Source organism: Natator depressus, chromosome 10, assembly GCF_965152275.1.
Source record: "Natator depressus isolate rNatDep1 chromosome 10, rNatDep2.hap1, whole genome shotgun sequence".
Lineage (NCBI taxonomy): Eukaryota > Metazoa > Chordata > Testudines > Cheloniidae > Natator > Natator depressus.
Genome location: NC_134243.1, coordinates 52772835 through 52795356, shown reverse-complemented (window position 1 = coordinate 52795356; position 22522 = coordinate 52772835). Strand labels below are relative to the sequence as shown.

The window sequence follows — 22522 nt, the reverse complement described above, 5'->3', positions numbered from 1 at the left end:
ACCAACCTAAGAACAATATCTAAGTGACCGAACACTCAGAATTTGAAAAATGATTCTTTGAATCACTCAGAAATAAGGTATATAATTCTGTGTGAAAAGGGGGAAAATGTTATCTAAAATGTTCACACCCTCCTCCTACTCAGACAGATATAAACCCAATGTTTCATTTCAACATTAAAATGAACTTGTTCCTCACTATTCAAAAGAAAGCTTACAGATAGGATGGAGTACATTTCTAGAGCTGGTCAGAGAAAATTTTATGGAGCCATATTTTGTCGGAATATTGTGATTCGAATCTAAACACTTCGCAAAGTTGGGTCAATTTTGCTGGGAGTCCATTTAGAAAATAATATGGAAAAAAGTTCTGACAATGTTGAAACTTCCTGCACTGTTGAATAGCCACTGAGAACTGCAGTGTGGCAGTCCCGCCCTCCCCCCAGTGACAGTCACTGCTCTGTGCCCCCATGCTGTACTTTAGGATTCTTCTGAATAAAAGTAATGCAAATAATTATAATATCTTCCTCTCTCCTACACTACCTGCTAAATAACCATACTGCCTCAAAGATAATTACAATCCACCTACCTAAAATATATCTGGTAATCTCAACCAGATAGGGTATTTTTTCAGTTTTTGTCCTAAACTTTTTGTCCTCTGTGTAGTGTTAGTCTGACATATTAAACAGGTCTTATTTTTCATCTCAATGGTGGTTGTATTTCATTAGTGGGTGATTTCTTCATGAAACATAAAATTTGTCATTCTCTAAAATAAGGAATTGTAGATATGGGCCTTGATCCTGCAAAGGCTTATGAATGTGCTTACAGTTAAGCACTTGCACGAGTCCTTGCAGTGTCAAGGCTGTAAAATGTAAGCTCCTTAGGGAAAGGATCTCATTTTATTTATCTGTAAAAATCATTGGCACATCTATGTGCTGTATTAATAAATGACCATTTAAAACATTATATAAAATTACTACAGGGGCATTAGCATTGCAGCATTAGTTCAATTAACTGCTGACCAACCCCCTTCCCTATGTGAAAGATGTGGGTGGAATGAAAGAGAGAAAAACAAAAATATTATTTTTAATATGTGACCCCAGATGTGTCCAGCACCTATCACAGATCAAGGATAATGCAGGCATTGCTTGAAGCAGAGCCTCTGAACTGATAAGCTCCTAGTCCCATCCCTTGCTAGATTGCACTGCTGTGTCCATAGACTCCCGCACAGATTTCCCACCACTGCTTCCAAGGGGGAGAGTTATAGTACAGACAGGAAGCTGGCATTTTGACTGCTGCATTGCCTGCGCCGCATTGGTGCTTTTCAGTTGTTAATAGCTTCATTTTTATTTGTAGGCGATCGCTGGGACAACAACGAGGCGGCAGCTCCTAGTACATGGCATCAGACTTTAATTAATTCTTATCCAGGTCCCTCGCTACACAACGGGGCGGGGGTGAGAGCACGCGGTGGTTCCAGCAATCGCCTGTGCCCCGTCCACACTAGCGGGCCAAGTGCGGGGACCCCCGAGCAGCTGAGCCAGTGGGAAAGGCGATGCGGAGGCAGCGAGCGGGGAATCTCGGAGGCTACAGCGATGGCGCGTTGGTTACACGACCTCAGCAGCAAGGGGATGGAAGACACCGGGGGGCTGGCGGAGGCTCTGAGCTACACAACCCCGCTGCGGTGCGGCGGCCTGTCAGAGGGGCCCCGTCCCCCTAACGCGCACACACGCTAGGGACAGTCAGCGCAGCAGCGGTTTGTGCCCCCGCTCTACACAGAGCACCGCGCCGGGGGAGACCCGACCTCAGCAGGGCCCAGACGACAGGGCCTGGGGCCCCCACCAGCCCCGGGGCAGAGCCACACGTACTCACCAGGTGAGCCGCTTGTCACCGGCCTCCATCTTGGCCACACTACCCCCCCGACGGAGCCCGAGCCCCTTCTCCCGGCAATGGCAAACTATCCTTTCCACGAACCCAGCCACCCCTCCCTCACAGCGCTACCCAATCAGCACCTCGGAGCGCGCTCGACGCGGTCTCACGTGGGTGAGGCAGCCAACCAGAGCCGGAGCTCGAGCAACACCTGCAGCTCCGTGAGCGGCCATCTTTGGTGTGGGCAGAGCGAGCGGCGCCTACATTGCCCACACCGGCCCGATCAGAGAATCCCACCCCTTCCCTCAGGGGGCGCTGCGGGGGCGGGGATTGATGGGCGGGAGTTCCCTCCCCGAGCAGCCCGTCCCGTCCCGGGAGACAGAGCGGGGACGTGGGGGCGGCTCTCAGGCGGACTCCGGCCCAAGGCTGCTTGGCAGCAGCGTGGCCACGTCTGGGCTTCTTTAGAAGGCGCTTTGGTCGCCAGGGAGTTGCAGGGCTCTGGGCTCCTTTTATTTGGCGGTTGCTTATTTGGGCTGTTTTGTACTGGGCGATTTGAAGGCACAGTTAATTTAAAACGGGTGTACCGTGTAGGCGTGGTGTTGGGTCCTTACACAGGCACTTCTCCGTCCCCCCTCCCCTTCAGTTAGGAAAACACACCCAAATTCATGAACTTTCTGGCCCGCCCACGTGCCAGTTTTTTGTCCCACACTTGGGGTGCGCTTCAACCGTTCAACACAGAACTGTACCACATTGAGGCAAGAGACCCCGGGGGATGGAGAGAGGGAGGATGCCCTTTTTTAATAACGTGAGTACACACAGCTTTATTGTTTTCATATTTGGAACGCATAACTTACTGTTGTATGCAACAAAATTAGAACTACTGAAAAATGGAATTTGTATAAACAGCTCCTGCCTTCCCTCTGAAATGTGTTGGGCTTGTTTTGAAAGGTAGTGCCACTTTTTGTTCTCATGAGACTTGGCAACCCCATGTCCCCCCTGAGCCACTGAGGGGAGACCTGCCTCCACCCTGTCCCGCTCCGAGGTGGGGCTGGGCCCCCTCAGTCTGGGCTGGGCTGTGTGCTTCAGCTGTCCTGGGTGGCCCCGTGGATCTCCGGGAAAAGGGCGCCGCTGGGCATCCGGCCCAGCCTGGAGGAGAGGAGGGTGGGGGCGAGCAGGGGAGAGGGATGGAGAAGAGGAGGTACACAGCAGGTGGAGGGGTAAGATGAGGGGAGGAAAGAAGGCAGGCCCACTGACAGCAATTCTGGGCCCCAGGGCAGAATAGTCAATGGGCCCCCCACGCACGCACAAGCTGCGCCCACGCGGACATTTGGGCGGTGCTATGTCTGTGCTGGCTAGTGCCCAGCGAGCTGCCGCCTGTGCTGCTGGGTGCGCTCTTCTGGCACGGTCAGGGCTTCCATATGCCCGCCCACTAAGGTTGCCAGCTGTCTAAACGAGCAGACCCAAAGACCCTTGCCCTGCCCCCTGCCTGCCCCTTCCCTGAGACCATGCCCTGTCCCACCCCTTCTCTGAGTCCCTGCCCCCTGCTCACTCCATCCCTCCTCTCTCCAATGTACTCCCCCACCCTCATTCATTTTCACCAGGCTGGGACAGAGGGTTGGGTGCAGGAGGGGTGCGGGCTCTGGGATGGAGTTTGGGTACAGGAGGGGGTGAAGGGTGGGGCTCCAGGAGGATGTTTGGGTGTGGGAGGAGGTCTGGGGTACTGGCTCTGGAGGGAGTTTGGGTGCGGGAGGGGGTGAGAGGTTGGGCTCTGGGAGGGAGTTTGGGTGCAGGCTTTAGGTTGGGGCAGGGAGTTGTGGTACAGGAGGGAGTCAGGGGTGGTACTTACTTTGGACGGCTCCCGAAAGCGATTGGCACACCCCTCTGGCAACAGTTCCTAGGTGGGGGGCCCATGGAATATCTGGGCGACCGCCCCTGCAGCTCCCATTGGTCGCAGTACAGGCCAATGGGAGCTGTGGAGTTGGCACTCGGGGCACGGGCTGTGCGTGGATACTCCCTCCCCAGGGGCTGCAGGGACATGCTGACTGGGTCCGTGAGCGGCACGGAGCAAGGTGGGCAGGAAGCCTGCCTTAGCTCCACTGCCAGCGGCAGCCGGGGGCCCCTGCACCCTTTTAAATCGCCCAGGCCCCATGGCAATTATCCCCTTTGCCCGCCCCCACCCCCATTGGCAGGCCTGAGAGGAGGGATGCAGTGGGCAGGGGGGCTGTGGGGGAAGGGGGTGGAGTGGGGGAGAGGAAGGACTCACCAGGCAGCAGTGGGAGGGGATGGAGCAGGGATTGGAAGAGGTGGAGTGCAGGCTTATTGTACCTACCACATAGGCTCCTCTTTCTTCCCTTGACTCCCTTTCAGGGGTGGTGGAATCTTCTTAACATTGGGGGGCCATGGGCACCCAAACTGTTGCCCCATCCCACAGTGCTGCCCCTTCCCCCAAGGCTCCTCCCCCCAAAGCCCCGTTCCTGCACTGTCTCTTCCTCCGAAGAAACTCTCCCCCCTCCGGTTGTTCATCCTTATGGCCAGTAAAAAGTGGGAGGTCCATGACCCTCTGACCCCCATTGTTCTAGCACCCCTGCTCAGTTTCCTACAAGCACTCCCTTATGCCACTACCTTTTAATTTTCCCCAGAGCCAGCTCAGCAGCCCTCCCTGTAAGAAATCAGCAGGGAATCACCCACTATGCATAGAGAAGAGTGCATCTCTGTCCTAATATTACAGCACTTAAGCTTTGAACAGAGAGAGAATTTTCTGAGAACTTACAGGTAAATTCATTATAGGAGTTTAAATTAATTTTAAATTAGTCCTTTAAGAAATTTACCATTCTGTGTCTGCCCATTTCTTTATTAATAATGGAATAATACAACTCTTTCAACTTCCTATGTAGTTAAAACTCACTGCAATCTTGTGCATAAACTAAATTTCAACTTTTTAAAATTAATAGTAATTTTTTTCTATTATCCTTCAGAACTGAAAGTTTCCTCTTCAGTACAGGCTGAGCAATAACATTCTTCTATACTTGCAGAGGTTCTCAACCATTTTCTTTCTGAGGTTCCTCCCCAACACGCTATAAAACCCCCCGGCCCATCTGGAGTGGTAGGGGAGGGGAGGGGGAATCGGAGTTCTGGGGAGTGGGGGAGGCCTTCAGACATAGGCATAGTTTGACTTCTGTTTTGTTGGGGCAGGGGCAGGGCCAGGCAGGGCTTAGGCTAGCTCCGCACAGCGGGGTCTGGGGAGGGAGCGCAACCTAAACCCCACTGACTCAACTCAGCAGGCCACCCAGCCTGGGGGGGAAGGGGGAGGGGAAAGAGGTGAAAACCGCTCAGGGTGAAGGCAGGTGGTAGTTAGGAGCTGTGTGCAGGCAGGGGTGTAGCTCAGGGTGCAGGGAGAGGGTAGCTTGGGGCTGTGTGCAGGCAGGGTGTAACTAGGGCAGGTTTCTCAAATGCCAGGAGGTTTCCCTGTGGCCACAACAGCTTCCTGAGCCATGATGCAGGAGGCCGCAAAGCATCTGCCCCTCCCCCCGCCTTCCCTGTTCCTCCTGGATGCACAACTCTGCATGGCCCCTGGAGACAGGTATCATGCAAGTATTACTTGTCACAGCCTTCCAGATAGCTACTAAGTGTCATGTGAAAAGTGATTGATATTAACACGTCACTTTTCACAGTAATATTTTATTAATGAGTCTGCAAAAAAACCCCTACATGAATAAATTACAGTGATGTGGATATGTATATGTGCTATTTATTTGTTTTTCCTAAAGTTAATCAAGTATTTTAGGAAGAAGTGTCAGTGCGGCCACCAGCAAGAGTTGGTGGTCGCACTCTGAGGCCGCCAAAAAATTTGTTGTGAGAACCCCTGAACTAGGAGCTGTGTGCATGCAGGGGGTAGCTAGAGGCTCTGTGCAGGCAGGTGTGTAGCTCAGGTTGCAGGGAGGGATTTAGGTAGGGGCTGTGGGTCAGGAGGCCCCCTCTCTCGTGGTTGCTACTCCCCAAGGGATCTGCCAGTCCCGGAGCCAGGTCTATCTGCCTGGGTGGCTCTTACTGGGTCGAGCAGTCAAAGGGGGCAGGGAGCTGAGGAGCAGCCTCAGCCCTGGACACCAGGAGACTGGGATCACCACAACTGCCCGCTCCATGGCACCAACCAGAGCAGCAGCTACCCTGACCTGACCTGGCCAGAGGAATGTGGTCTCCAAAGAGAGAGGAGGAGGGGTATTTGTGTGGAGCTGCCCTGGGACTGTCCCACTCTGGTTAAGGCACTGCAGTTTGAAGGGGGGCAAGGCCCCTCCATGCCCCTCCCAACTCTGCCGATGGGCTTGCGGCTTCTGCCCCGCCAGGCACTGGGGCTCAGGGCTTATGGCCCCCCTGAAACCAGCTGCAGATCCCCGGTTGAGAACTGCTGTTTTATAGTGAATTCCATGAAGAACTGCCCTTTTTAAGAATGGCTACCATCTTTCCATTATTAACGGGTGTGTGATTACAGCTGCTCTTTGCAAAAATGTTCTTTCAAAATGACCATCACGTCCCATTGTCTCCAGTAGGAGTGAGTGCCCCCATAAAACATTGAGATCCTCTGACAGCACCTTGTAACTATCAGCTCTTGTCTGTACATACAGAACCAGATAATGAAGAAGACTGGGACACCACCAGACTAATGCAGAGGTCAGAGATACAACTCAGAGGAAAGGAAAAGTACATGATTCCAGATCCAGTCTGCCCCTACTCCTGCTGCCGTGAGTAAAATGGTAGGCTTCAAAGGTACTTGGCCTCTCTGCCTTTCCTCTTCTCTAATAATCCTTAATATATATATATGGCAGCAAGTACAACTCTGATGTACAGGCACTGGCTGTATTCTTCAACTCTCTTCCCGCCCCTTTCCCTCACAGTCTCTTCAACTCAGCCTTACTCCATATTTGCCTTTCGTATTGTCCCTCCTTCCTCTTCAGTGTTCCTGCTCACCCCACCATCTAGCTTATCCCTGCCTAACTAAACCCACCCAAACATGAAATAATGGAACGAAGTGACATTTGTTGCTATCACATTGTATGTGCATTATATCCCTTTCCCTACCCTTCATGTGTCTTTTTTATTTAGACTGTAAACTTTTCAGGGCAAAGACTGTCTACTACTCTGTCCAATGCTTAACACCTTGGACCGCCATTCTTGGTTGTCCCGTAGGCACTACCATAATAAAGCTGATTAAATAATAATAATGGAACAAGGGAACCTGTGAGAGGAAGGACTGCAAGGTGGAGTGGAGAAGCATCCACTAATTCATCCCAGCACAAGGGTGCAACCAACAGAAATGTTGGGAATCTCTGGCCTACTGCAAAGTGCAGTCTGACCCATTTATTCTCTGAGCTGGAAATCAGAAATCCTTTTTCAGTTTCAATCCTGTTCAAATCCCCCATAATCATATTTTTTTTTATTTCAAAAGGCCTGATTTACATCAATTCCTTTCTATAGAGTTATTTCTTTCACTGGAATAACATGAATTTTGACTCACCTGGATTCTCTTGAATCACAGACTCAGTTAAACCCCCATGCGCTTCAGTGATGCAGAATAATCAGGCACTAATAGCACTAGCTAGAGTAAGTAAATGCCTCAACTGCCAAAGCTTCCCCTACAAAGCTTTGTTAATATACATCATATTTTACTTGAACCAGCCTGTTATTTCAGTCTTGGGCCTGGTTGGAGGAAAGATGACCAGCTACTCCACATTTCAACTCTGTGCAACCTTATCTTGACCTTCTTGGCCCAGATCTTCAAAGCTCCTAGCTTCCATCGATTTCAATAGAAATTAGGAGCCTCAGTGCTTTGAGGATCTGGGCCCTTGGCCTTGTGTGTATTCATTAGCACAGTCTATAATTCCAGGATCACATACTATTTTTTCCATAGGATCCCTGTCTCATTCAGTGCACAGAATGGACCTGCTCTGTGGATGAATCAGGGTTATGTAGTGAAGCAGGTTGTTGTCTGTGGTATTCATGCATCATTTGTTCAGAAGCGAAGGTTTGTAATAAATGAGGATTGTACCCAAAAAATGGTTAAAGTGATTAAATGCTGGTCTGTAGAGTTAGATTCTATCCTTGCCTCTACCACAGAGTTCCTTGGTGATGCTGGGCAAGCTACTTAAACCAAACTTTTCACAGGTGGTCACAAATGCTTCAGTTTCTTGGTGCCTGGTGTGACACCCTGGGTTCTGATTTGCAGAAGTACCGAGCACTCACATCTGCAACTGAAGTCTTGGGAGCTGTACTCTGAACATATGAAGTGTGATATGCTAAGTACTTCGAAAAATCAGGTCCTAAATGTCTCAGAGTAGGCACCAAAATTAGTAGATATTTCTGACCCTAATCTCTCTGTGCCTCAGTCAGTTCCACAAGTGTAAAAAGGGGGATAATAATACCCTCTCATCTCACAGAAGTGTTGTGAAATAAATACACACACACACATTTTTTGAAGCACAAAGATACTGTAGAAAAGCCTATGAGGAAATTAATAATTCTGTCTTCAGAGCAGGGTTTGGATAGTGTGCAGTAAAAAAAGGCATGGGCCACACATTAAACAAGGAGAAAACTAAATATTGAATAGCATCCATCCCCTGTACTGAATGTGGTTGGGATCCTGTGGAAAAAAATAGTATGAGATCATGTAATTAAAGACAGTATCATAATGGATACACACAAGGGGGCTGAATTAAACTTGCAGAGTCAACAGTAATCCTGGCATTTCCAACAGTTCAGTGCTTAACTTAATAATGTTCTTTTAAGGTAGTTTTTTGTGCGCAGTGGCTTCTCCACAATGCGATATCTACATACCTGAACCTGGACAGACTATCTCTTCATTACATGCCAGTACTGTTCTAGGATAACAGACGCTTGGATTCCAGTCCTCACAAGTGTTCACACTCACGCTGCTAACATCCTTGATGTTGTTATTGTTGAGTCTATATGTATCTAGTAATGTAGTGGGGTAAAGACATGCACCTAGATTCTTTACTATGCCTGTCGGTGTCAAACGATTGAATACTAAAAAACTGTATAGAGGTTTATTTGTTCAACAAAATCTATCATGACACATCTAGAGCTTGATCAACTTTGTACCTCTGTACAGCCACCAAGGAATAAATTTAACACGTAACACAATGCAGAAAATGAATATGATCCTAATGTAAAAAAATAATAAGACAAGTGTTTCCATTAGAAGCTGAAACTTTTATTACAGGATAACAGTACATAAAGCACATCTAAAATTGATGTGTTCAATGCACTTAATAAAGGTAATGTAATATTAAAGGTACAAGTTTCTAAGTACAATATAACAACATTCATATTAGAATGAAAATTGGAGTATTTAAAAGACAACATTAAATCTCTTATTTTTACAGTTTTATTTACAAAATGAATCAAAATACTTTTTCAGGACTCAGAGTAAAATAAACTGTTGAATATAAGCAGACTATTGTAAGAGTGAGTTTAAAAGAAGATTCAAGGAAGTGAAAAGTTAGGTGATAATGGGTAAAGATCATTAGCAAAGTTTTAATACAATACATTTTAACATTTCTCTTGATGGCTTATACTTTTATTGTGGCTAGAAAAGGAATTTTTACATACTGTACACATTTACATGTACAGTATAATTTCATTTAAACTTGCATGTATTTACAGAAAAATGAGTATTACTCAATGAGGTTTGTGAAGTTCATGTGCTTAATCATCAAACCAACACACATTTGTAATCAGCACTTATTCTGGTCTCTTTACTTTAAACATTTAGTTACAGGAGAAAATATTACCAGAGGGTTTTGCATAATTTATATAACAACTAAACTTAATCAATCAGGGAGAACATTTTCCTAGCATAAAGTTTATGATGTATATGTTAGCAGATAAAAATTTAAGAGATCCTCCATTGATTGCTGTTTGAAAGTATCAAAAGGTGATGTAAATCAACAAGAGATTTAGAAATAAAATCATCATGGCTTGTATTTAAATAAGACTAACTCTGAAGGTTTTAAAAGTAATTGTCCTGATAGTGTTTGTAATTAAACTTTCTACTTATGAAAATATACCCATGGTACAGTAAAGTTTGTATTTATTTTCAGGACAATAGTATGTTACTGTAAAAAAAAAATATTTTCCTTGGATTGAGGGTACAAAACCAGTGCATGGAAGCCAAGAATCATGGCTTTAAAATTCACTACCTTCTGTTATCAAAAAGTGCAGTAAACAGAAACATTATCTTTAATAAATTGCTCAAAAATCTTTGCTAAAGATCTTATAAATTCAGTAATATTACAGAAAAATTCTAATAAATATTTAAAAAGGTTAATTACCTCAGATATTTGATATCCATCAATTTTGTAAGAACTTAAATGACAATATTCGTGGGAGGAGAGAGTTGAAGCGAAGAGTAACTCCAAGAAGTATGATTTCTAGATAAATAAAGGTATGTATAAAAATTAAGAAAATATCAAGTTCTATGACTGACTGACTTCCACAAACTCCATTTCTGCATTAACTTTAGGTGTCAAAGTCCATCCTTGAACATGCATGTGTCATTTTAATGAGAATCACGTATGCATATATAAGGTCAGAATTTGGACATCAATGTTTCATGAAAGATTTACAGAACATTCCCATTGACAATAACTGCAATTAGGCATATAGGCATGATCATGTGACTTCTGGAATGGGGCGTGCCCTCCATTCCTGTTAGATTTAGGGGGAAGAAGGCACCCAGCACTTAGAAGGTTTAGGTCTATATCTATATCTTACATGGACTAACTGCAAAAGAGATCCCCCAAATAACTACCTACTTCAACCCTTAAACTAGACAGCATTTTATACTGGGGAACTGGCTACATATTTTTTCGTATGATGTGATATGCAGTGAAAGCATTTTAGCAACCCAATGGATAATAAACAGGACATAGCACATTTATCATAATATGAACATAGAAAAATATTTGATATCAAATATCTATTCTGTTGAAGTAATTTTCTCCTCATTAAATATACTACAGAATAATTTATATAATGGTACTATGTATTTAAAGAGAAAAAACATGTCCCAAATCTAGTACTCTGATACAGGTACTTGTTGGGCATATGTAGATTATATATATATATATATATATGCGTGTGTGTATGTGTGTGTGACACACACACACACACACACACACACATATATGTTATAGACAGTGAAATTAACAAGACCCAAGGTGGTATTGTCTAGGAATAAAAGGGGTTTGTTTTTTTGTTCACAAAAGTAACTTATCTAGCACCACACATCAGAAAAAACACAAAAATAGCACACTCTAGTTCTAAACAGCTATGTCTAAAATAGATTATATAGTAAAACAGATATTATACAGCATAATGTGGTATTTGATAAACAGATAAATATTTGCACTGTGTAGGCTGTTTATAGCATAACTTTATCTATACAGAATGAAAGCAAAAAGTTAACCGTATAGAGGTGAGCAGAACAACATTAAATATTATGACTCAAAAGCAGAGACAAAGATAAAGTTGAAAGAACAGAGCAAGAGAAAATGTTTACAGGCCATTACAAATCCTTAAATTAGTAGTAAAATAAGGAATTGGTTGCTGAAGTTTAAGAAAGCAGTAAACAAGAGATTGCATTTACATGCAGATGTCTAAAATTTGTATTTCTTTTTAAATCTATGCACAAAAAGTCATTTGTTTTTATTGCTTGACATTCAATTATGGCTAGAGTATTTTTAACCTTCTTTTTGTACTTTGGAAACAAGAATATGTTAAAGGTGCCATAAAAATGGACAACATTGAAATCAGTTTGCAAATAAACCTCCTAACACTGCAGTTCTTTATACATTTTAAAAAGCCTTGTCTGGGGTTTGTCATATGTTAAATATATTTAAATTGGGAAAATACACTGTAGCTTGAAGCCTCCCATTGGCCCAAACATCCAATACAAAAACACATCTCCATAAAAGGAGCAGGCAGACAATACAGTTACATATAAAGAAGCAGCCAGCTAATGTCCTAATAGTCAAAATATTTACCACTGTTCTTTCTATAAATTGTTTCAAAATTAAACACAAAAAATGAGGAAAAATTTGGATTTAGAAAGATATTTACAGTACATATGCCTTTTGTGAAATAAAATTCACTGTATTGCTTATGAATTCTCTGCATTTAGGTATTATATAATTAAAGAGATTGCAAGTGCTTGTAAAATTTATGCATCTATATTAAGATAGTTTAGGGGGAATTCAGTAAATTAAGCAGATACAAACATGGAAAGCATGCGGATATTGCCTAAAAATAAAGTCTGATGTCATATATATTATGCCAAGCTAAACAACTTTCTTGTGAAGTGAAGCTCCAGAAGGTAATGAGATTGTGAGGAAAGATATCCAAGTGAATATTGAGGCAGCAAAATCTAAATGTAAAGAGTGTATATTGATTGCCTGCATAGTCAGAATATTTCATACATTTTTATTTTCACAATGTAAAGGGGCTAAACATTTCATGTGACATCATGTTTTATTTCATATGTGGTTAGTCTACTTATTGCTCTAGAAGGTTATTGCTATATTCTACCTCTAATAAAGGCCAAAAAACCCAAACCCTCTGTCACTTGTCACTGGCAATTCCACATACGGAATATAAAGGTAGAATACAGCTTTTATTGTGTTAAAATTCCTTTAAATACCTGAATAAAGTTCAAAGAATGGAGTAGATACTAGCAATTATCCTTTTATTAAATGTTATATATTTTCCCTCTTTACCTGGTGTCTTAACAGCATTATATTGGGCTGCTATGGTACACAGTAATGGGAGCTGAGCGAATACTGCAGATATTTTTCTATAAATGGTTATTTCAATTTTTAAAATTAATTTTTTCTATTGCATTTGGCTTCCTTGTATGTTTGCTTTCCCTGAACATTCCACCAAATAATTTAAGTGGCAGGAATATTCAAGCAAATGTCACACTAATATTCAAACATGTTCATAGAAGGTGAATTTTAAAGTAATAAATATTAATCATAAAAATCCAATTCTAAGAGGTGCACTCCTCCAATTAGGAAAAAGAAATATACTGAGTGTCCTAGGTGTCACAATCAAAACCAGCCAACACAGCTAAAATTTCAAATATTGAATACTCAGAGAAAACTCCTTATCACTAATTATTTCAGATTATTATACAGTAATTTTTTCCTACAACAAATATTGATAAAATCCATTATCTGCCTGTGGGAGACTCAGATACAGAGCTAAACTGTAGAATAAATGATTAATTACAAACTGTGTGCACAGTTTTAGTAGTAACCCGGTTTCTGTATCTGTTTAAGAGTCCCTAACTCTGAAGACTACGGAAGGTCTAAGCCAATCATTAGTAGAGCTGGGCAAATTTTTTTTGACCCAAACTTTTTTTTTGAGAAATATGCAGACTTGTTTTTGTGAACTCATGTTGATTTGGTTGCATTGTTTGCTTTGGAATACATATATTTTTAAAATCCAAATACTTTGACATTTCTGAAAAAAAACTGTCTCAGTTGAAAATGACTTTTGAAATTTGTTTTAATTTTATTTTAAAATATTCAAGCATTTTTAAAAATTTTGATTTGCCAAAAATTTCAAACATTTTCATTGTCAGTCTAATCCAAACGATTTTTTCCCTCTGACTGCTCAAAATTGCTAACGAATAAAAAAATCCATTGTTTACGCTTTATCATCAGAGAGTCCAGGAAAATACATGCACCAATGTCTGGGGCACTGAAATATAGAGGTAAAATTTATCTTGTAAACTGTACACATTGAACAGAAGTTGTGAATGACTTGCAAATATGAACAGAAGGATGTCAACCATTTCAGTAAATATCTTTAGACCTCTACCTTAGTCTTTACTCGTTTAGGATCAGCATTAGGGATTCTCTTCTAACAAAAATAAAAGAGAATGAGATCTGATCAAGAGACCAACCTTCTTAGGCAATTTCCTGTCTTAAAACTAAACCTGCATGCATTAGAAAATCAACTGCATAAGCTTGTAGAGTGGTTACTTTAGACAGATTTCACTAGATTTATTTTTTTACATAAATGTAGAATTGGGATTCGTGTTATACAAGCGAAGAAAAAATGAAAACTCCCAAGAAAATGGAGAAATGATGCTTTTTAAAAGAATAATTTAAATCACATAGGTAAGATTTTGAGAAATCACTCTTCTTGCCCTGATTAAAGAGTCTCAAAATCTTGCCCATTGCATTTGTAATTTTTTACTTGTTTTTATTTTAGGTACAAAAGAAAGCAAAGCAACTCCATCTATTCTGCAGGGCTTCCAGAACCCAATATAGACATACTGTATTTGAAAAATCTTACACTAAATCCATAGAGTTTTGGCATTCACAGATTAGACTTTTCTGTTTCCTGTTACTACTGCAATTGCTGTAAGACTTAGATGTGGAAATGCAAAGATGTAGGTAGCTACAGTGCTTCTTTAAATGACATATTTTTGGTTTACAGTGAAGCACATAGAGCAACAGCAGGGAAGGTCTAATAACTTGTTCTCCTGGTATTCTTCTGGTTTTAATGGTGTTCTGTGCTATATGACTCAATGTAAAGATTGAATAATCATAGCATTTCCACGCATATTATAGTGCATATGAAAAACTGAGTTCTCTTTGATGATTATAATTTAAACATTGAAGATTTATTTTTTGTTACAAAACACTCCTATGATTAAAAAATGGTGAACAGTGGGTCCTGAAATGAAATTTGAATAATGATTTGTTTTCCAAGAATGTTTACAAAATTCGGTATGATTTTTAAAGTTCTATTTCTTCCTTTCTTTAATTTTTCATTAAATAAGTCTGATGAGCAATAGGCTGGAAACTCAAATGAGGCACACATGGAGAGTTTAGACACATAAGAGTTCTACACAGTTCACTTGTGCCTTGGAGGGATGATGATACATTTTTCAAAAAGCAATTTGTCCCAGTAGTACTGGCCACCCTGTTGAAGAGTTTTAGTTGATCCCTGAGCACATTAGTTTCTGACTCTTAAACCCAACTCTGAAATAATAGGGCTTCTAGTGTTGATAACAAGATGGATTGTCATTCACAGTTAAGTCAATCATAAGGTGCTTATTTATTTACCCTTTTCGTCACCAATCAGCACAAAGAACTGTCAGAAAATAACTTTTTTTTCTCTTTTTAAATAAAAGAAGGGCACAAAATGATTAAACAATTTTTATGACAGTGGCTTTAGGATTATTATCTGGCTGCCCCTCGACAACAAACAAGTGATTCAATCGACATTCCTTAGGAAAAAAAAGTAAAAAAAAAATCCTGTACAAATATGTATTTTTCCCTGAGGGATAAGGTTACACCCGCAAGTGCTCTATGTACATATTGCACTATAGAGGAATGAAGAACATGTGCAAAAAAGCAACAATGATCAAAGCTTACTAATCAATCCTTGTAATCATGATTCTGCTATGTTGTCTTGCATTTTGGAATGTCGTAACACAAATAGCTATATTCCTTTAATTAAAAACATAAAAAAAAAAAAAAGAGGAGGAAATAAAACAAACCCCCCACACCTCTACTATGGCACATTCAATGAAATAAAAAGTTTTCCAAAGACAAATAGACAAATTCCATCAACAAAGTAATACAAAGTTCGTTCTTTTGTTTTTTGTTTTTGTTTTTTAGAAAAATTACATTACTTTCTTTCATTGTTTCACATTACAAAATCTTTTTTTTATCTTTACACAAATCACATTTTATTGCAGGAATATTTCAAGTGCCATCAAATATTTATAGAAGGGTTAAAAAAATAGAAGTCTCTCTAAAGTGGTCCAGACAAGGCTTTGTATAGAATAAATCTTTTTTCCACCTTCTATTTTTGAGTTAAGTATTTTGAATACATTTTTTTATTCCACTGACAGCCTAGAAGCAGACACACACACATTCATGCATGTGTGCACACGTGTGTGCGCACACACACTCAGACCTTGGTCTCCATACTATGATACATAAACTTTATAAAGAAAAACCAAACTTAAGAACAGAATCTCACACCACCTCATCCAATAGTTATTAAAAAGATGAACAGCATCAGTCACAAAAGTACATCAGAGTGGACCAACTGACACTGTACGGTAGTACCTCTTCTTTAAGAAAGCTTGAGAATGTTTCTTTGCCTTAGAACAGAAAACTGGATAGATGTCAACAACCCAAGACAATTTCTTTACAAATTATAAGGAACAGCTCACTTAAGAGGAATAATTATTCCAATATCTTCAGCTATTCTCTGTAATGTCACTTTTTTTTGTGGTAGTGAGTTGGGAAGTCTATGAAAGTTTCATACATCTGACATTCATTCACAGAGCATGAATGTGTATTTCAACTTGATATACTGCTGAACTTCTGGTCTTAGGCCCCACTCTCAGATGTTCTTAACAGACATAAGTCATCTGCCAATGTCCTGTTCCTATACTGTAGATTCATTATGACTAGCTATATTTAGAATCATTCAACATCCCCTCACAAAAAGGCTCTTTGGCAGAAGTAGTCTTTAAGTACATCTACCGCCCTGTTATCCTCAGAAAAAAAATCAGCCATCTTGACTACTAACAGTGATTAGGAAAGCACACTTATGTCAGGTGTACACTAATGGTCTGAGTTTACAAGGTGCTGAGCACTCAGCAGCTCCCACTAAAGACAGTGAGAGCTGTGAGGGGTGCAACATTTTTGAAAATCAGACCACAAGTTATACGGCTTTCAGTTAGGGCTCTAGTTGGCTTCTGGAGCAAACGTAATTGCTCCTGCAATTTTGTGTTCCCAAACAGTTGCATCTAGCAGCTAGATGTCAAATATCCCATCTGTTTGCACTCACAGACCAGGTAAAGTACTATTTACCAGAAAAAAAAGAAGGTAATGACAGAAAAAGGCCCAAAATATTTAGCACGGTTACCTTACTTGCTGTCAAAAACAGGGTTTGTCTCTCACTCCCTGGAAAAGGTCAAGTCTTACTTACATTAGCTGACACTGGAATTAAGTTTAGTTGATCTTTAAGGGGCTAGCACCTGAGGCTGGTCACATTCAGAAATCTTTTGTTAGTAAAAAGCCTGCTTTAAATTAAATCCACAAATGCAAAGATCAGAATGGAAATGCCACGGCAGACTAGTTATTCCAATAAAGTAAACAATGATTCCAGAAAACGCAAACTAAAAAGAACTGAGAGATGCATTTGACTGTTTTTAGCAGATACATTTTTCTGGGTCATTTTAAAGATTAGGGGCTCAATCCAAAGCTCCTTGCTTTGACTGTAAGGGGCTCTGGATCGAATCCTTGATGGTGAATGACTCTTGTGGGGGGCATGCAGGAGGGAATGAATGGCGAATGCTATACTTCTCCATGCTCTTTGACAATGCCCACTCATAACTTCAGCCTTTGCATTCATGAAAGTACAGGGACTTCTCCCTAAGTCTCCATGGGCACATCACTGTGAAGCAGGTGTAGAGAAGGTGAAGCATTGTCCCATCTCTGTCAGCTAGCAGAGCAGGGTAGGGACACTAGGGAAGTAGAATGTGCCATCGGAGGCACAATCCATTAGAGTGTAGCAGCTCCATACAGACCCCAATGTGGGTTGCTGGTTAAATGCAATAATTCAAGCCTAAGTGAGAGATGCTCAAATTATAAAAAAGGGAACACTTTATTTTGCCCATAATAACCCATTATCCTAATTCTCCCCTTAAAACAGTTTTACATCTGTGTAGCTCCATCTTCTCCAATTACTCCTCAGTTAACACAGTGTGAGAGGAGCATTAGGCCCCATAGATTTAAAGAGACACAGTCAACTTGAAAATCATCTGTCTTGAGGGTTTTTTTCTTAATAGTTACTGGCTACAACTACAGTGACTACATATGAAATGTTAGTGAAAAAATATTCCTCTGTCTTATTAGTTTACTTTGTCTATATACAAAAAACTGTCATATGCACAATTTCACTGTTTTCCATACCCAGTTAGTTTCTACTTTGCTGAAAAGGCCCTTATTAACCTTAACGAACAGAGAAGCATAAAACCTTAAGAATTTTAATAAAACAACAACAGGCAATGCTATTTAAAAATGTACTCTATACAAATGAATTTGAAAGACAAAAAACTTAATTTTATTAACATTCAAGTTGGCAGTGTCCCTTTAACACAATGTGTTGGAATGACTGCTATTAATTGTTAAAGTGCAGAGGCTCCAATTTGTCCAGGTAAATATACCATTCCTGCCATTTCAGTTTTAAAGAAAAAAAGGATTAAGTAGGTTTACCTGGGAAGTTGTTTAGGTATTTTATATATATACTTTACCACACAGATTAGTCACACACCAAAATCTATTATTTAAATCTCTCTCCCTATCTCCTTCCTACACTAAAAAGAAAAAAAAGTGATCATAGGAAAAGGAGCAGGGGCTGGATGGGTAGTGTAAAAACAATTACAGTGTGATCTTATACTCACACCAACCTTAGAAAATAAAGTTATTCATATTTTGGAGCTTGCTGCCACTTCACAAGGTCTTTGGGGCATGAGCTCCCTTTATTATATCTTTGTACAGTGCCTAGCAGAATATGGTGATAGCCCTTAGGTGCTACTCCAATATGTTAATAACTTTAAGAAACTGTCTATATGGGAAAATGCAAAGTTTCACTTTGTTTCCATATAGCCCCAATTCAACACCCCAGTTGCTTCCAATTCAAAGGAGGCGGTTCCAGCTTTGCAGTGACTATTAAATGCCATTTCAGGCAAGCCACAGCTGCATAACACTTCTAACATGGGTGTAGACAACCGGGGACTAAACATTTAGGGATTGCATTAATAAATAAAGAAAACTGAATTTTGAACAGATTGTACATCTCACTTTATAATAAGTGGATAAATTTAATCCAAAATGACTCAAAGTGATAGTGGTTATATTATGATGTTTTATCTCTGGCTTCCCATATAAAACAGAAGTTGTCTACACTCCTGTCAGGCCTCATCCAATCTCAGAAGTACCATCGGAATGACACTGAGGCAGAAATTGGCTTTGCAGTGGCTGACTGAGGGCAGAGAGTTAGCCAAAGAAGAATTCCTGGATTAACATTCTGGTTCAATTGAGCTGGAAGATCAGGCTGCAATCCTAAAACTACTCTTCCAAATAAATATAGGGAATGCTCCCTTCTCATTCAAGCGAGATAACTTACCCTTAACGTTGTTTAATATGGCTCTCTCATTCAGAATTAATTTAATATTTTTAATTCTGACTTTTCTCCTCCTTTGGGACAAAATTCTGCCATCCATATTCAGGCAAAACTCCTTGTAAAGGGAATGGTAATTTGCATAAATAAAGACTGCAAAATTTGGCCCCTGATTAGTATAATGCATGGATCACAATCATTTTTGGAATTACACAACGTATGTTTATCATCTTACTGCTCATTCTATAGTCCACTCATGATTTTCAGGTTTCATGTAGAATATAAAATGTCTGCTTTCTACCAAAAGGATTGTGCCTTTATTTTATCAGTTTGCACTTATTTGATAAGCCTTAGAGAGTGCTTCTTTCCAAATAAACCTAGCTGTTTCTAGAGCCATACATATGTGCTCTAAAAGCAAAGGACTTCTCTGTTGTGCTGTGCTGGAGAAAATTGCTGGATTTTGAAAAACAGCCTGCTGAAGTCAATAACAAAATTCTCAGTGACTTCAGTGGGACTAGGCTTTTGCTTTAAGTGCATTGTTTACCATGTGGAGTTTAAAAGTATGTAACAGTATATATAACATATTCTAATATATTTGTGTATGTGTATATATTACACTCTGGTCAACATTTTCAAACATGGGTTCATAGAGTTGGGCATCCATACCCATATTTATACACCACAATTCAAGGCCCGGTTTTCAAGGGTGCTTCACACTTGCAGCTGTGATTGACCTGCAGATGCTCAGCAAATTCTTGGCTGTGGGTGCTTGGTACTTCTGAAAAATCAGGGCTTTTATTTCAGAGGCTAAATATGGATTTAGATGTGCAATGTTAAACACACAGATTTGAAACTTTTGGGTTGTGTATAAAAATAAAAGCACCCTTTAAAAAGCAGCTGAAAAGCTAATTTGATTTTAGAAAATGTTCATCGTTTTCAGACTCTAAAAATCAATGTCATCATTTCAGGATGTGACCAGCCTGTCTTGAAAAGTAATGTTGAAAACAGCAGCATAAATACTTTCCAATTTATCAGTACCTTCCAAACCTTTTTCAGTTAAACTTGAATTTCTGGTGCACATGCAACACGACAATGAACACGCTAGCATTTAATTTAAAGAAAAAGGTGCAAAATGAAAGTGCCTTATCAATTCAACAAGAAAAGCTATACCAGTAACTACTTTTTATATTAATTAAAACAATATATAAACAATATCTCTTTTGCTATATATAGTCTTCATGCCCATTTACCCTGTAATATATTATAATGCTATTGTTGCTATTGCTATGGACCCTTTTCGTGCCATTCTGCCTACTGGCAATCAATGGTAGATGAAAAAAATCGTCCTTCATGAAACAATGAGCAAGTTGTGCAAACTGATGCTGAAACCTCTGCAGTACACACCAGTCGCTGGACTCTGCTGGGATCAACAAATTGATTGTTCTGTTGAAAGTCTGTGGGCAGTGAACTACAAGGAAAAAGAAACCTTCTGAGTTTAGTACCCTCATTCTGTGTAAACAGAGGTCAAAGATCGAGAAGTCAAGACAGAAAAAGGGTCCATATTTGTAGGCATAATGGAAATCATATGCATGAGAAAAACAAGTTCAACTTTGTTTCATTGTTTCCCATCCTTTGCCTGACCCTGACCGCCAAAAGATGTGCAGTGTGTTGGCTCCCTAGGTCTGTGCAGGGCCATATAAAGTGTCTTGGTTTTCTTTCTTTTTTTTCTTTTCTTTTTAACGTTTGTACTTCAGACATTCTAGAAGTGCTTAGGTGATATATTTACCCATCAATTTGCATTGCTGGTTCAAATTCTGAAGTGAACAACTCCTTGTACAATGGAGGAAAATGAAGTCGCACAATGTCTGGGTATATTGCTTTAAATGCCATAAGTTTTTCTGTATGTCGTCCACACAGTGCTCTTAAAGTAGACACTTTGCATATTAACTGGAAGAAAAACACACAAGAAAAATACAGTCATACACAAAACAGGCTCTCTTCTCTGATTTTGCTTTTAGGATCAACCACTTCTAGTTTACCTTGATTGTTTTCCTTAAAGATGAATTTTAGCAGCTAAAAGATGCACTTGCTTGTTTGATTCAAAGAGAGGAAATCATTAAACAGCAGGGATTTTTGGGGGCCTAATTCCACTTCTGTAGTAGGGCTGAAATAGTAACCTGTGTGGCAGAAACATTCACTGGGGTAGTTGGGGGAACAGAGAGGGAAGGTATAAAGAGAGGAGACACTTGACGGCTTTTCATGAAGCTCAAAGTTAAAATTACATTTCTCTAACCACTCTAGTTCTCTCTCCCCTCTACCTCAACCCTTTCTTCCCCCTTCTGGGTTCTCTTAGGAAGTGGTTGAAACTAGGCAGGCTGGATTTTGAACAAGCAAGTCTAGAAAAGGAGAGGGATACAAAGGCCAGATGAGAGCTGTTAGACAGTAATTATGCTGCTGTTACTAGTGTAGAATGCTTTCATGTTCAGAGGATAAGGCATAGTTTTTGGTGCTCACCTTTGTTAGAATTCCATCTTCTCGGTGATTCTTCTGCAGGACGTGCTGAAGTGCTAGCTGAATCTTCTGTTGGAGTTTTTCGATTTTTACCTTCTCCTGAAGCCATGAACGATCTAAATGTAAAGCAAGTGAATACTTCTGGTGTTGCGCACTGGCATCACAATATGCAAAGAAATGTTCTTCGAGCCTATGCTACATTCATCTTTCCTGTTGCCAACCTCCCTTCCATTCCAGTGGAGTTTTATACAGGAGGTATTAGAGGATCTCGGCAAGCTTGAACCATATTTGTTAATGTGTCACATGCTCATAAGACTGTATTACAGAATATACAAAATTAAGCTAGCAATATTTTCACCCTGGAGATGACGAGATTATGTGATGAATGACTAACCAAAGGATTTTTGTTGCAAGGTTTTCTTTTTGACGTGCAGAAAACAATTGAAACAAATAGTTTTAAGAAAAGCATATTTAAAAGAAATCATTCCTGTGCACTTCTTGGCAACCCAGGAGCATTACATCTGACATAGCCAAGGTAGCAGAACCAAACAATTCTGTGGTTCTTGCACTAAGAAAACACAACACTAAATACTCTTGAGCTGCCAAATGGCATGACAATGTAGCTACTATTCTGCAAATCAGGGGACACCTGCCACCCTTATTCACATGGTAGTATTTTTTGCTCCTCGAGGAGATCCATTAGTTTCAATGGAACTATTCACAGAGACATGTACTACTCAACAGGGACTAAGGGCAACAAAATTTGGGCATATATTAGGATGACTCATTTGAGCAAAATTACCCTTGCACCCACCTTTAAATATATCTGTTAAAGTACAATCCAGAGTAGGAAATGATTAGGGAAGGGGCATATAAGAAGTGATTACATTACATGCTTACGGGTTGCCTACCAGATTATCAT

The 22522-nt window shown here is 40.6% G+C and overlaps 2 protein-coding genes and 1 long non-coding RNA gene across 8 annotated transcripts in view; 1 reads left to right on the top strand and 2 right to left on the bottom strand.

Moving 5' to 3' along the window:
• The window catches only part of ICE2 (interactor of little elongation complex ELL subunit 2), a 59234-nt gene extending 57279 nt beyond the window's left edge, over window positions 1-1955 (bottom strand). For 2 of the 3 annotated variants that reach the window (XM_074966163.1, XM_074966165.1), the window contains exon 1: window positions 1864-1955. In XM_074966163.1, the coding sequence (XP_074822264.1) occupies window positions 1864-1892 (29 nt within the window). In that variant the 5' untranslated portion in view covers window positions 1893-1955. The remainder of the gene's footprint in view (window positions 1-1863) is intronic. The other variant, XM_074966164.1, reaches the window with a different exon arrangement.
• Window positions 1956-2186: 231 nt separating this feature from the next.
• On the top strand, window positions 2187-14803 carry LOC141995191 (uncharacterized). The gene is made up of 4 exons (XR_012641270.1): window positions 2187-2665; window positions 6480-6608; window positions 13960-14054; window positions 14149-14803. It is a non-coding gene; the product is annotated as an uncharacterized LOC141995191 (long non-coding RNA).
• The window catches only part of RORA (RAR related orphan receptor A), a 535368-nt gene continuing 521938 nt past the window's right edge, over window positions 9093-22522 (bottom strand). For 2 of the 4 annotated variants that reach the window (XM_074966158.1, XM_074966160.1), the window contains 2 exons: window positions 21604-21716; window positions 20478-21036 (listed from right to left, as the gene is read on the bottom strand). In XM_074966158.1, coding sequence (XP_074822259.1) covers window positions 20872-21036; window positions 21604-21716 — 278 coding nt within the window. In that variant the 3' untranslated portion in view covers window positions 20478-20871. Of the gene's footprint in view, window positions 21037-21603; window positions 21717-22522 lie in introns of all 4 variants that reach the window. The other 2 variants (XM_074966162.1, XM_074966161.1) reach the window with 2 other exon arrangements.